The sequence below is a fragment of the Ptychodera flava genome, chromosome 18 (assembly GCF_041260155.1).
Source record: "Ptychodera flava strain L36383 chromosome 18, AS_Pfla_20210202, whole genome shotgun sequence".
NCBI classification, from domain to species: Eukaryota; Metazoa; Hemichordata; class Enteropneusta; family Ptychoderidae; genus Ptychodera; species Ptychodera flava.
The window spans coordinates 14,597,571-14,612,921 of NC_091945.1; the positions used below are offsets into that span (position 1 = coordinate 14,597,571).

The 15,351-nt window shown below is 36.7% G+C and overlaps 1 protein-coding gene across 1 annotated transcript in view; it reads left to right on the plus strand.

Annotated features, from left to right (window-relative positions):
• The window catches only part of LOC139117621 (neurogenic locus Notch protein-like), a 62,030-nt gene extending 46,782 nt beyond the window's left edge, over positions 1-15,248 (plus strand). Inside the window, exons 34-54 of the mRNA XM_070680863.1 lie at positions 73-186; positions 940-1,053; positions 1,804-1,917; positions 2,263-2,376; positions 3,129-3,239; positions 3,584-3,697; positions 4,449-4,562; positions 5,316-5,429; positions 5,775-5,888; positions 6,637-6,750; positions 7,095-7,208; positions 7,961-8,074; positions 8,419-8,532; positions 9,281-9,394; positions 10,605-10,718; positions 11,930-12,043; positions 12,389-12,502; positions 12,938-13,051; positions 13,935-14,048; positions 14,630-14,743; positions 15,073-15,248. Coding sequence (XP_070536964.1) covers positions 73-186; positions 940-1,053; positions 1,804-1,917; positions 2,263-2,376; positions 3,129-3,239; positions 3,584-3,697; positions 4,449-4,562; positions 5,316-5,429; positions 5,775-5,888; positions 6,637-6,750; positions 7,095-7,208; positions 7,961-8,074; positions 8,419-8,532; positions 9,281-9,394; positions 10,605-10,718; positions 11,930-12,043; positions 12,389-12,502; positions 12,938-13,051; positions 13,935-14,048; positions 14,630-14,743; positions 15,073-15,248 — 2,453 coding nt within the window. The remainder of the gene's footprint in view (positions 1-72; positions 187-939; positions 1,054-1,803; positions 1,918-2,262; positions 2,377-3,128; positions 3,240-3,583; positions 3,698-4,448; positions 4,563-5,315; positions 5,430-5,774; positions 5,889-6,636; positions 6,751-7,094; positions 7,209-7,960; positions 8,075-8,418; positions 8,533-9,280; positions 9,395-10,604; positions 10,719-11,929; positions 12,044-12,388; positions 12,503-12,937; positions 13,052-13,934; positions 14,049-14,629; positions 14,744-15,072) is intronic.
• Positions 15,249-15,351: the final 103 nt, after the last annotated feature.

Sequence of the window (15,351 nt, forward strand, 5' to 3'; positions counted from 1 at the left end):
ACAAGCGGCGCTATTACACATTTCCATCTAGTAATTCACTGCATTTTTGGTTGTCTTTTTGACTCCATGTAGATATCGATGAATGTGTAAGTAATCCCTGTCAGAATGGTGCAACATGCATGAATGAAGTCAATCAATACAGCTGCACGTGTGCTGATGGCTACCAAGGCACCAATTGTGAAACAGGTAGAACTTTAACCATTAGTGCAGCAAACAGATTTCCTTAGTCAACAGACTCTATCTTGTTAAAGTGCCTCCACACTAGATTTGTTTTTACTAATACAAAATCAGAAAAAAATGTAACTAAATTCACATCGCACTTTGACTCTCAGTTAAAAATGAACAAACAAACTTCAATTTGAGGACTTTAAGAATGTTTTGTTTCCATTTTTACTCACGAGCGCGGAGTTCTACACATATATGTTTCTTCATGTTTTGCAAACGCTTGTAGATTTTCTATCCTATATTTTACTGCATATTTTGTTTTTCCAACGAATGTGCAAGTAATCCAAGTCAGAATGGTGCAACATGCATGAATGAAGTCAACCAACATGCCTGCACGTGTGCTGATGGCTACACATGAACAAATTATAAAACTGGTGAATGTTCATCAATGCTTACACTATGAGATTTCCTTTGTCACGTGAACGCGAAATTGAATCCTGAATTACATAAATAAAAAGGGAAGCCCTCGAATAAATGATTCGTTTCGCATATTGACGGTTACTTTAAAAGGAATCAAATCTAGCTTCTGTTTGAGGACCTTTCTTTTTACATAATTTGCCCGTATTGGACATGTGTAAGTTTCACAAGTACACAAATGTATGTATTTTTCTCATGTGATACAATGTTTACGTGCTTGTTGACACAAGCGGCGCTATTACACATTTCCATCTAGTAATTCACTGCATTTTTGGTTGTCTTTTTGACTCCATGTAGATATCGATGAATGTGTAAGTAATCCCTGTCAGAATGGTGCAACATGCATGAATGAAGTCAATCAATACAGCTGCACGTGTGCTGATGGCTACCAAGGCACCAATTGTGAAACAGGTAGAACTTTAACCATTAGTGCAGCAAACAGATTTCCTTAGTCAACAGACTCTATCTTGTTAAAGTGCCTCCACACTAGATTTTGTTTTTACTAATACAAAATCAGAAAAAAATGTAACTAAATTCACATCGCACTTTGACTCTCAGTTAAAAATGAACAAACAAACTTCAATTGAGGACTTTAAGAATGTTTTGTTTCCATTTTTACTCACGAGCGCGGAGTTCCACACATATTGTTTCTTCATGTTTTGCAAACGCTTGTAGATTTTCTATCCTATATTTTACTGCATATTTGTTTTTCCAACGAATGTGCAAGTAATCCAAGTCAGAATGGTGCAACATGCATGAATGAAGTCAACCAACATGCCTGCACGTGTGCTGATGGCTACACATGAACAAATTATAAAACTGGTGAATGTTCATCAATGCTTACACCTATGAGATTTCCTTTGTCACGTGAACGCGAAATTGAATCCTGAATTACATAAATAAAAAGGGAAGCCCTCGAATAAATGATTCGTTTCGCATATTGACGGTTACTTTAAAGGAATCAAATCTAGCTTCTGTTTGAGGACCTTTCTTTTACATATTTTGCCCGTATTGGACATGTGTAAGTTTCAGAAGTACACAAATGTATACATTTTTCTCGTATGATACAATGTTTATGTGATTATTGACACGAGCGGCGCTATTACACATTTCCATCTAGTCGTTCACTGCATGTTTTGTTGTCTTTTTGACTCCATGTAGATATTGATGAATGTGAAAGTAATCCCTGTCAGAATGGTGCAACATGCATGAATGAAGTCAATCAATACAGCTGCACGTGTGCTGATGGCTACCAAGGAACCAATTGTGAAGCAGGTGAAATTTTGACCATGCGTACAGCAATTAGATGAGATTTCCTTTAGTCACGTGAACGCGAAAGTGAATCCTGAATTACAAAAAAAGGGAAGCCCTCTAATAAATGAATTCCTATCGCATATTGACGGTCACTTTAAAAGAACCAAATCTAGCTTCTATTTGTGGACCTTTATCTTTTTTGAGATTTTGCCCGCGTCGCACATGTGTAAGTTTCACAAGTACACAAATGTATGTATTTTTCTCATGTGATACAATGTTTACGTGCTTGTTGACACAAGCGGCGCTATTACACATTTCCATCTAGTAATTCACTGCATTTTTGGTTGTCTTTTTGACTCCATGTAGATATCGATGAATGTGTAAGTAATCCCTGTCAGAATGGTGCAACATGCATGAATGAAGTCAATCAATACAGCTGCACGTGTGCTGATGGCTACCAAGGCACCAATTGTGAAACAGGTAGAACTTTAACCATTAGTGCAGCAAACAGATTTCCTTAGTCAACAGACTCTATCTTGTTAAAGTGCCTCCACACTAGATTTTGTTTTTACTAATACAAAATCAGAAAAAAATGTAACTAAATTCACATCGCACTTTGACTCTCAGTTAAAAATGAACAAACAAACTTCAATTTGAGGACTTTAAGAATGTTTTGTTTCCATTTTACTCACGAGCGCGGAGTTCCACACATATATGTTTCTTCATGTTTTGCAAACGCTTGTAGATTTTCTATCCTATATTTTACTGCATATTTGTTTTTCCAACGAATGTGCAAGTAATCCAAGTCAGAATGGTGCAACATGCATGAATGAAGTCAACCAACATGCCTGCACGTGTGCTGATGGCTACACATGAACAAATTATAAAACTGGTGAATGTTCATCAATGCTTACACCTATGAGATTTCCTTTGTCACGTGAACGCGAAATTGAATCCTGAATTACATAAATAAAAAGGGAAGCCTGGAATAAATGATTCGTTTCGCATATTGACGGTTACTTTAAAAGGAATCAAATCTAGCTTCTGTTTGAGGACCTTTCTTTTTACATATTTTGCCCGTATTGGACATGTGTAAGTTTCAGAAGTACACAAATGTATACATTTTTCTCGTATGATACAATGTTTATGTGATTATTGACACGAGCGGCGCTATTACACATTTCCATCTAGTCGTTCACTGCATGTTTTGTTGTCTTTTTGACTCCATGTAGTTGATGAATGTGAAAGTAATCCCTGTCAGAATGGTGCAACATGCATGAATGAAGTCAATCAATACAGCTGCACGTGTGCTGATGGCTACCAAGGAACCAATTGTGAAGCAGGTGAAATTTTGACCATGCGTACAGCAATTAGATGAGATTTCCTTTAGTCACGTGAACGCGAAAGTGAATCCTGAATTACAAAAAAAGGAAAGCCCTCTAATAAATGAATTCCTATCGCATATTGACGGTCACTTTAAAAGAACCAAATCTAGCTTCTATTTGTGGACCTTTATTCTTTTTGAGATTTTGCCCGCGTCGCACATGTGTAAGTTTCACAAGTACACAAATGTATGTATTTTTCTCATGTGATACAATGTTTACGTGCTTGTTGACACAAGCGGCGCTATTACACATTTCATCTAGTAATTCACTGCATTTTTGGTTGTCTTTTTGACTCCATGTAGATATCGATGAATGTGTAAGTAATCCCTGTCAGAATGGTGCAACATGCATGAATGAAGTCAATCAATACAGCTGCACGTGTGCTGATGGCTACCAAGGCACCAATTGTGAAACAGGTAGAACTTTAACCATTAGTGCAGCAAACAGATTTCCTTAGTCAACAGACTCTATCTTGTTAAAGTGCCTCCACACTAGATTTTGTTTTACTAATACAAAATCAGAAAAAAATGTAACTAAATTCACATCGCACTTTGACTCTCAGTTAAAAATGAACAAACAAACTTCAATTTGAGGACTTTAAGAATGTTTTGTTTCCATTTTTACTCACGAGCGCGGAGTTCTACACATATATGTTTCTTCATGTTTTGCAAACGCTTGTAGATTTTCTATCCTATATTTTACTGCATATTTTGTTTTTCCACGAATGTGCAAGTAATCCAAGTCAGAATGGTGCAACATGCATGAATGATGTCAACCAACATGCCTGCACGTGTGCTGATGGCTACACATGAACAAATTATAAAACTGGTGAATGATCATCAATGCTTACACCTATGAGATTCCTTTGTCACGTGAACGCAAAATGAATCCTGAATTACATAAATAAAAAGGGAAGCCCTCGAATAAATGATTCGTTTCGCATATTGACAGTTACTTTAAAAGGAATCAAATCTAGCTTCTGTTTGAGGACCTTTCTTTTTACATATTTTGCCCGTATTGGACATGTGTAAGTTTCACAAGTACACAAATGTATGTATTTTTCTCATGTGATACAATGTTTACGTGCTTGTTGACACAAGCGGCGCTATTACACATTTCCATCTAGTAATTCACTGCATTTTTGGTTGTCTTTTTGACTCCATGTAGATATCGATGAATGTGTAAGTAATCCCTGTCAGAATGGTGCAACATGCATGAATGAAGTCAATCAATACAGCTGCACGTGTGCTGATGGCTACCAAGGCACCAATTGTGAAACAGGTAGAACTTTAACCATTAGTGCAGCAAACAGATTTCCTTAGTCAACAGACTCTATCTTGTTAAAGTGCCTCCACACTAGATTTCGTTTTTACTAATACAAAATCAGAAAAAAATGTAACTAAATTCACATCGCACTTTGACTCTCAGTTAAAAATGAACAAACAAACTTCAATTTGAGGACTTTAAGAATGTTTTGTTTCCACTTTTACTCACGAGCGCGGAGTTCTACACATATTTGTTTCTTCATGTTTTGCAAACGCTTGTAGATTTTCTATCCTATATTTTACTGCATATTTTGTTTTTCCAACGAATGTGCAAGTAATCCAAGTCAGAATGGTGCAACATGCATGAATGAAGTCAACCAACATGCCTGCACGTGTGCTGATGGCTACACATGAACAAATTATAAAACTGGTGAATGTTCATCAATGCTTACACCAATGAGATTTACTTTGTCACGTGAACGCGAAATTGAATCCTGAATTACATAAATAAAAAGGGAAGCCCTCGAATAAATGATTCGTTTCGCATATGACGGTTACTTTAAAAGGAATCAAATCTAGCTTCTGTTTGAGGACCTTTCTTTTTACATATTTTGCCCGTATTGGACATGTGTAAGTTTCAGAAGTACACAAATGTATACATTTTTCTCGTATGATACAATGTTTATGTGATTATTGACACGAGCGGCGCTATTACACATTTCCATCTAGTCGTTCACTGCATGTTTTGTTGTCTTTTGACTCCATGTAGATATTGATGAATGTGAAAGTAATCCCTGTCAGAATGGTGCAACATGCATGAATGAAGTCAATCAATACAGCTGCACGTGTGCTGATGGCTACCAAGGAACCAATTGTGAAGCAGGTGAAATTTGACCATGCGTACAGCAATTAGATGAGATTTCCTTTAGTCACGTGAACGCGAAAGTGAATCCTGAATTACAAAAAAAGGGAAGCCCTCTAATAAATGAATTCCTATCGCATATTGACGGTCACTTTAAAAGAACCAAATCTAGCTTCTATTTGTGGACCTTTATTTTTTTTTGAGATTTTGCCCGCGTCGCACATGTGTAAGTTTCACAAGTACACAAATGTATGTATTTTTCTCATGTGATACAATGTTTACGTGCTTGTTGACACAAGCGGCGCTATTACACATTTCCATCTAGTAATTCACTGCATTTTTGGTTGTCTTTTTGACTCCATGTAGATATCGATGAATGTGTAAGTAATCCCTGTCAGAATGGTGCAACATGCATGAATGAAGTCAATCAATACAGCTGCACGTGTGCTGATGGCTACCAAGGCACCAATTGTGAAACAGGTAGAACTTTAACCATTAGTGCAGCAAACAGATTTCCTTAGTCAACAGACTCTATCTTGTTAAAGTGCCTCCACACTAGATTTTGTTTTTACTAATACAAAATCAGAAAAAAATGTAACTAAATTCACATCGCACTTTGACTCTCAGTTAAAAATGAACAAACAAACTTCAATTTGAGGACTTTAAGAATGTTTTGTTTCCATTTTACTCACGAGCGCGGAGTTCTACACATATATGTTTCTTCATGTTTTGCAAACGCTTGTAGATTTTCTATCCTATTTTACTGCATATTTTGTTTTTCAACGAATGTGCAAGTAATCCAAGTCAGAATGGTGCAACATGCATGAATGAAGTCAACCAACATGCCTGCACGTGTGCTGATGGCTACACATGAACAAATTATAAAACTGGTGAATGTTCATCAATGCTTACACCTATGAGATTTCCTTTGCCGTGAACGCGAAATTGAATCCTGAATTACATAAATAAAAAGGGAAGCCCTCGAATAAATGATTCGTTTCGCATATTGACGGTTACTTTAAAAGGAATCAAATCTAGCTTCTGTTGAGGACCTTTCTTTTTACATATTTTGCCCGTATTGGACATGTGTAAGTTTCAGAAGTACACAAATGTATACATTTTTCTCGTATGATACAATGTTTATGTGATTATTGACACGAGCGGCGCTATTACACATTTCCATCTAGTCGTTCACTGCATGTTTTGTTGTCTTTTTGACTCCATGTAGATATTGATGAATGTGAAAGTAATCCCTGTCAGAATGGTGCAACATGCATGAATGAAGTCAATCAATACAGCTGCACGTGTGCTGATGGCTACCAAGGAACCAATTGTGAAGCAGGTGAAATTTTGACCATGCGTACAGCAATTAGATGAGATTTCCTTTAGTCACGTGAACGCGAAAGTGAATCCTGAATTACAAAAAAAGGAAGCCCTCTAATAAATGAATTCCTATCGCATATTGACGGTCACTTTAAAGAACCAAATCTAGCTTCTATTTGTGGACCTTTATTCTTTTTTGAGATTTTGCCCGCGTCGCACATGTGTAAGTTTCACAAGTACACAAATGTATGTATTTTTCTCATGTGATACAATGTTTACGTGCTTGTTGACACAAGCGGCGCTATTACACATTTCCATCTAGTAATTCACTGCATTTTTGGTTGTCTTTTTGACTCCATGTAGATATCGATGAATGTGTAAGTAATCCCTGTCAGAATGGTGCAACATGCATGAATGAAGTCAATCAATACAGCTGCACGTGTGCTGATGGCTACCAAGGCACCAATTGTGAAACAGGTAGAACTTTAACCATTAGTGCAGCAAACAGATTTCCTTAGTCAACAGACTCTATCTTGTTAAAGTGCCTCCACACTAGATTTTGTTTTTACTAATACAAAATCAGAAAAAAATGTAACTAAATTCACATCGCACTTTGACTCTCAGTTAAAAATGAACAAACAAACTTCAATTTGAGGACTTTAAGAATGTTTTGTTTCCATTTTACTCACGAGCGCGGGAGTTCTACACATATTTGTTTCTTCATGTTTTGCAAACGCTTGTAGATTTTCTATCTTATATTTACTGCATATTTGTTTTTCCAACGAATGTGCAAGTAATCCAAGTCAGAATGGTGCAACATGCATGAATGAAGTCAACCAACATGCCTGCACGTGTGCTGATGGCTACACATGAACAAATTATAAAACTGGTGAATGTTCATCAATGCTTACACCTATGAGATTTCCTTTGTCACGTGAACGCGAAATTGAATCCTGAATTACATAAATAAAAGGGAAGCCCTCGAATAAATGATTCGTTTCGCATATTGACGGTTACTTTAAAAGGAATCAAATCTAGCTTCTGTTTGAGGACCTTTCTTTTTACATATTTTGCCCGTATTGGACATGTGTAAGTTTCAGAAGTACACAAATGTATACATTTTTCTCGTATGATACAATGTTTATGTGATTATTGACACGAGCGGCGCTATTACACATTTCCATCTAGTCGTTCACTGCATGTTTTGTTGTCTTTTTGACTCCATGTAGATATTGATGAATGTGAAAGTAATCCCTGTCAGAATGGTGCAACATGCATGAATGAAGTCAATCAATACAGCTGCACGTGTGCTGATGGCTACCAAGGAACCAATTGTGAAGCAGGTGAAATTTTGACCATGCGTACAGCAATTAGATGAGATTTCCTTTAGTCACGTGAACGCGAAAGTGAATCCTGAATTACAAAAAAAGGGAAGCCCTCTAATAAATGAATTCCTATCGCATATTGACGGTCACTTTAAAGAACCAAATCTAGCTTCTATTTGTGGACCTTTATTCTTTTTTGAGATTTTGCCCGCGTCGCACATGTGTAAGTTTCACAAGTACACAAATGTATGTATTTTTCTCATGTGATACAATGTTACGTGCTTGTTGACACAAGCGGCGCTATTACACATTTCCATCTAGTAATTCACTGCATTTTTGGTTGTCTTTTTGACTCCATGTAGATATCGATGAATGTGTAAGTAATCCCTGTCAGAATGGTGCAACATGCATGAATGAAGTCAATCAATACAGCTGCACGTGTGCTGATGGCTACCAAGGCACCAATTGTGAAACAGGTAGAACTTTAACCATTAGTGCAGCAAACAGATTTCCTTAGTCAACAGACTCTATCTTGTTAAAGTGCCTCCACACTAGATTTTGTTTTTACTAATACAAAATCAGAAAAAAATGTAACTAAATTCACATCGCACTTTGACTCTCAGTAAAAATGAACAAACAAACTTCAATTTGAGGACTTTAAGAATGTTTTGTTCCATTTTACTCACGAGCGCGGAGTTCTACACATATATGTTTCTTCATGTTTTGCAAACGCTTGTAGATTTCTATCTATATTTTACTGCATATTTTGTTTTTCCAACGAATGTGCAAGTAATCCAAGTCAGAATGGTGCAACATGCATGAATGAAGTCAACCAACATGCCTGCACGTGTGCTGATGGCTACACATGAACAAATTATAAAACTGGTGAATGTTCATCAATGCTTACACCTATGAGATTTCCTTTGTCACGTGAACGCGAAATTGAATCCTGAATTACATAAATAAAAGGGAAGCCCTCGAATAAATGATTCGTTTCGCATATTGACGGTTACTTTAAAGGAATCAAATCTAGCTTCTGTTTGAGGACCTTTCTTTTTACATATTTTGCCCGTATTGGACATGTGTAAGTTTCAGAAGTACACAAATGTATACATTTTTCTCGTATGATACAATGTTTATGTGATTATTGACACGAGCGGCGCTATTACACATTTCCATCTAGTCGTTCACTGCATGTTTTGTTGTCTTTTTGACTCCATGTAGATATTGATGAATGTGAAAGTAATCCCTGTCAGAATGGTGCAACATGCATGAATGAAGTCAATCAATACAGCTGCACGTGTGCTGATGGCTACCAAGGAACCAATTGTGAAGCAGGTGAAATTTGACCATGCGTACAGCAATTAGATGAGATTTCCTTTAGTCACGTGAACGCGAAGTGAATCCTGAATTACAAAAAAAGGGAAGCCCTCTAATAAATGAATTCCTATCGCATATTGACGGTCACTTTAAAAGAACCAAATCTAGCTTCTATTTGTGGACCTTTATTCTTTTTGAGATTTTGCCCGCGTCGCACATGTGTAAGTTTCACAAGTACACAAATGTATGTATTTTTTCATGTGATACAATGTTTACGTGCTTGTTGACACAAGCGGCGCTATTACACATTTCCATCTAGTAATTCACTGCATTTTTGGTTGTCTTTTTGACTCCATGTAGATATCGATGAATGTGTAAGTAATCCCTGTCAGAATGGTGGCAACATGCATGAATGAAGTCAATCAATACAGCTGCACGTGTGCTGATGGCTACCAAGGCACCAATTGTGAAACAGGTAGAACTTTAACCATTAGTGCAGCAAACAGATTTCCTTAGTCAACAGACTCTATCTTGTTAAAGTGCCTCCACACTAGATTTTGTTTTTACTAATACAAAATCAGAAAAAAATGTAACTAAATTCACATCGCACTTTGACTCTCAGTAAAAATGAACAAACAAACTTCAATTTGAGGACTTTAAGAATGTTTTGTTTCCATTTTTACTCACGAGCGCGGAGTTCTACACATATATGTTTCTTCATGTTTTGCAAACGCTTGTAGATTTCTATCCTATATTTTACTGCATATTTTGTTTTTCCAACGAATGTGCAAGTAATCCAAGTCAGAATGGTGCAACATGCATGAATGAAGTCAACCAACATGCCTGCACGTGTGCTGATGGCTACACATGAACAAATTATAAAACTGGTGAATGTTCATCAATGCTTACACCTATGAGATTTCCTTTGTCACGTGAACGCGAAATTGAATCCTGAATTACATAAATAAAAAGGGAAGCCCTCGAATAAATGATTCGTTTCGCATATTGACGGTTACTTTAAAAGGAATCAAATCTAGCTTCTGTTTGAGGACCTTTCTTTTTACATATTTTGCCCGTATTGGACATGTGTAAGTTTCAGAAGTACACAAATGTATACATTTTTCTCGTATGATACAATGTTTATGTGATTATTGACACGAGCGGCGCTATTACACATTTCCATCTAGTCGTTCACTGCATGTTTTGTTGTCTTTTTGACTCCATGTAGATATTGATGAATGTGAAAGTAATCCCTGTCAGAATGGTGCAACATGCATGAATGAAGTCAATCAATACAGCTGCACGTGTGCTGATGGCTACCAAGGAACCAATTGTGAAGCAGGTGAAATTTTGACCATGCGTACAGCAATTAGATGAGATTTCCTTTAGTCACGTGAACGCGAAAGTGAATCCTGAATTACAAAAAAAGGGAAGCCCTCTAATAAATGAATTCCTATCGCATATTGACGGTCACTTTAAAAGAACCAAATCTAGCTTCTATTTGTGGACCTTTATTCTTTTTTGAGATTTTGCCCGCGTCGCACATGTGTAAGTTTCACAAGTACACAAATGTATGTATTTTTCTCATGTGATACAATGTTTACGTGCTTGTTGACACAAGCGGCGCTATTACACATTTCCATCTAGTAATTCACTGCATTTTTGGTTGTCTTTTTGACTCCATGTAGATATCGATGAATGTGTAAGTAATCCCTGTCAGAATGGTGCAACATGCATGAATGAAGTCAATCAATACAGCTGCACGTGTGTGATGGCTACCAAGGCACCAATTGTGAAACAGGTAGAACTTTAACCATTAGTGCAGCAAACAGATTTCCTTAGTCAACAGACTCTATCTTGTTAAAGTGCCTCCACACTAGATTTTGTTTTTACTAATACAAAATCAGAAAAAAATGTAACTAAATTCACATCGCACTTTGACTCTCAGTTAAAAATGAACAAACAAACTTCAATTTGAGGACTTTAAGAATGTTTTGTTTCCATTTTTACTCACGAGCGCGGAGTTCTACACATATATGTTTCTTCATGTTTGCAAACGCTTGTAGATTTTCTATCCTATATTTTACTGCATATTTGTTTTTCCAACGAATGTGCAAGTAATCCAAGTCAGAATGGTGCAACATGCATGAATGAAGTCAACCAACATGCCTGCACGTGTGCTGATGGCTACACATGAACAAATTATAAAACTGGTGAATGTTCATCAATGCTTACACCTATGAGATTTCCTTTGTCACGTGAACGCGAAATTGAATCCTGAATTACATAAATAAAAAGGGAAGCCCTCGAATAAATGATTCGTTTCGCATATTGACGGTTACTTTAAAAGGAATCAAATCTAGCTTCTGTTTGAGGACCTTTCTTTTACATATTTTGCCCGTATTGGACATGTGTAAGTTTCAGAAGTACACAAATGTATACATTTTTCTCGTATGATACAATGTTTATGTGATTATTGACACGAGCGGCGCTATTACACATTTCCATCTAGTCGTTCACTGCATGTTTTGTTGTCTTTTTGACTCCATGTAGATATTGATGAATGTGAAAGTAATCCCTGTCAGAATGGTGCAACATGCATGAATGAAGTCAATCAATACAGCTGCACGTGTGCTGATGGCTACCAAGGAACCAATTGTGAAGCAGGTGAAATTTTGACCATGCGTACAGCAATTAGATGAGATTCCTTTAGTCACGTGAACGCGAAAGTGAATCCTGAATTACAAAAAAAGGGAAGCCCTCTAATAAATGAATTCCTATCGCATATTGACGGTCACTTTAAAAGAACCAAATCTAGCTTCTATTTGTGGACCTTTATTCTTTTTTGAGATTTTGCCCGCGTCGCACATGTGTAAGTTTCACAAGTACACAAATGTATGTATTTTTCTCATGTGATACAATGTTTACGTGCTTGTTGACACAAGCGGCGCTATTACACATTTCCATCTAGTAATTCACTGCATTTTTGGTTGTCTTTTTGACTCCATGTAGATATCGATGAATGTGTAAGTAATCCCTGTCAGAATGGTGCAACATGCATGAATGAAGTCAATCAATACAGCTGCACGTGTGCTGATGGCTACCAAGGCACCAATTGTGAAACAGGTAGAACTTTAACCATTAGTGCAGCAAACAGATTTCCTTAGTCAACAGACTCTATCTTGTTAAAGTGCCTCCACACTAGATTTTGTTTTTACTAATACAAAATCAGAAAAAAATGTAACTAAATTCACATCGCACTTTGACTCTCAGTTAAAAATGAACAAACAAACTTCAATTTGAAGCCCTCGAACAAATGAATTCCTTTCGCGTATTGACGGTCACTTTAAAAGAACCAAATCTAGCTTCTCTTTGTGGACCTTTATTCTTTTTTTCATATTTTGCCCGAAACGCAGATGTGTAAGTTTCAGAAGTACACAAATGTATGTATTTTTCTTATGTGATACAATATTTATTTGATTATTCACACGAGCGGCGCTATTACACATTTCCATCTAATTGTTCACTGCATGTTTTGTTGTCTTTTTGACTCCCATGTAGATATTGATGAATGTGAAAGTAATCCCTGTCAGAATGGTGCAACATGCATGGATGAAGTTAATCAATACAGCTGCACGTGTGCTGATGGCTACCAAGGAACCAATTGCGAAACAGGTGAATCTTTGACACTGTATGCAGCAATCAGATTTTCTTAGTAAACAGACTATATCTTGTTAAATATATAATTATATTTTTTACTGTAACCCAAACGGGATTCCAACCCCCACACACTCACGGCAACATCGCCTAGCTGCTAGGCCTTACACAAAACCAGTCGGCTACCGTTTCCAACCCGGTTTTAAATTGTCTCCACACTAAATTTTATCCTTACTAATACAAAATCGGAAGAAATGTAAATAAATTCACATCGCACTTTGACTCTTAAGTCAAAACAAACAAACAAACTTCAATTTGGGGACTTTAAATATGTTTTGTTTCCATATTTTAGTCACGAGCGCAGAGTTCTGCATATATGTGTTTTTTCATGTTATGCACAAGCTTGTAGATTTTCTATAGCATATTTTACTGCATATTTAGTGTTTCCAACGAATATGCAAGTAATCCCCGTCAGAATGGTGCACCATGCGCGAATGAAGTCAACCAATATGCCTGCACGTGTGCTGATGGCTACACAGGAACAAATTATAAAACTGGTGAATGTTCATCAATGCTTACATCTATGAGATTTCCTTTAGTCACATGAACGTGAAATTGAATCCTGATTTACAAAAATAAAAAGGAAGCCCTCGAATAAATGAATTCCTTTCGCATATTGACGGTCACTTTAAAAGAACCAAATCTAACTTCTAGTAGATAACTTTATTTTTTTTTTTGATATTTTGCCCTTAACGCACATGTTTAAGTTTCAGAAGTACACAAATGTATGTATTTTTTCATGTGATACAATGTTTATGTGCGTATTCACACGAGCGGCGCTGTAACACATTTCCAATTAATAGTTCACTGCATGTTTTGTTGTCTTTTCGACACAATGTAGATACTGATGAATGTGAAAGTAATCCCTGTCAGAATGGTGCAACATGCATGAATGAAGTCAATCAATACAGCTGCACGTGTGCTGATGGCTACCAAGGAACCAATTGTGAAACAGGTGAAACTTTGACCATGCGTGCAGCAATTAGATTTGCTTAGTCGAAAAATTGTATCTTTTTAAATTGCCTCCACATTGCAAACTAGATTTTATTCTTACCAATACAAAAACAGAAGCGATATAAATAAGGAAGAACCAAATCTAGCTTCTGTTTCAGGACCTTTATCCCTGTCAGAATGGTGCAACATGCATGAATGAAGTCAATCAATACAGCTGCATGTGTGCTAACGGCTACCAGGGAACCAATTGTGAAACAGGTGAAACTTTGACAATGCATGAAGCAAACAGATTTCCTTAAAGTAAAAAAGAGTATATCTTGTTAAAGTGCCCCTCACAAGATTTTATACTTACTAATACAAAATCAAGAGAGATATAAGAACCAAATCTAGCTTCTCTTTGTGGAGCTTTATTCTTGTTTTCATATTTTGCCCGTAAGGCACATGTGTAAGTTTCAGAAGTACACAAATGTATTATTTTCCTCATGTGATACAATGTTTATGTGATTATTCACACGAGCGGTGCTGTTACACATTTACATCTAATGGTTCACTGCATGTTGTTGTCTTTTTGACTCCATGTAGATATTGATGAATGTGAAAGTAATCCCTGTCAGAATGGTGCAACATGCATGAATGAAGTCGATCAATACAGCTGCACGTGTGCTGATGGCTACCAAGGAACCAATTGTGAAACAGGTGAAACTTTGACCATGCGTGCATCAATCTGATATCCTTAGTCGACAAACCATATCTTGTTTAAGTGTCTCCACACTAGATTACATTATCAATACATAAACGGAAGAGATATAAATAAGGAAGAACCAAATCTAGCTTCTGTTTGTGGACGTTTATTCGTTTTTTCATATTTTGCCCGTAAGGCACATGTGTACGTTTCAGAAGTACACAAATGTATACATTTTTCTCGTGTGATACAATGTTTACGTTCTTATTCACATCAGCGGCGCTGTTACACATTTACATCTAATAGTTCATTGCATGTATTTTGTCTTTTTGACTCCATGTAGATATTGATGAATGTGAAAGTAATCCCTGTCAGAATGGTGCAACATGCATGAATGAAGTCGATCAATACAGCTGCACGTGTGCTGATGGCTACCAAGGAACCAATTGTGAAGCAGGTGAAACTTTGACCATGCGTGCATCAATTGGATTTCCTTTAGTCAAGTCAACGCAAAATTGAATCTTGAATTACAAAAATAAAAGGGAAGCCCTCGAATGAATGAATTCCTTTCGCATATTGACGGTCACATGAAAAGAACCAAATCTAGCTTCTATTAGAAAAC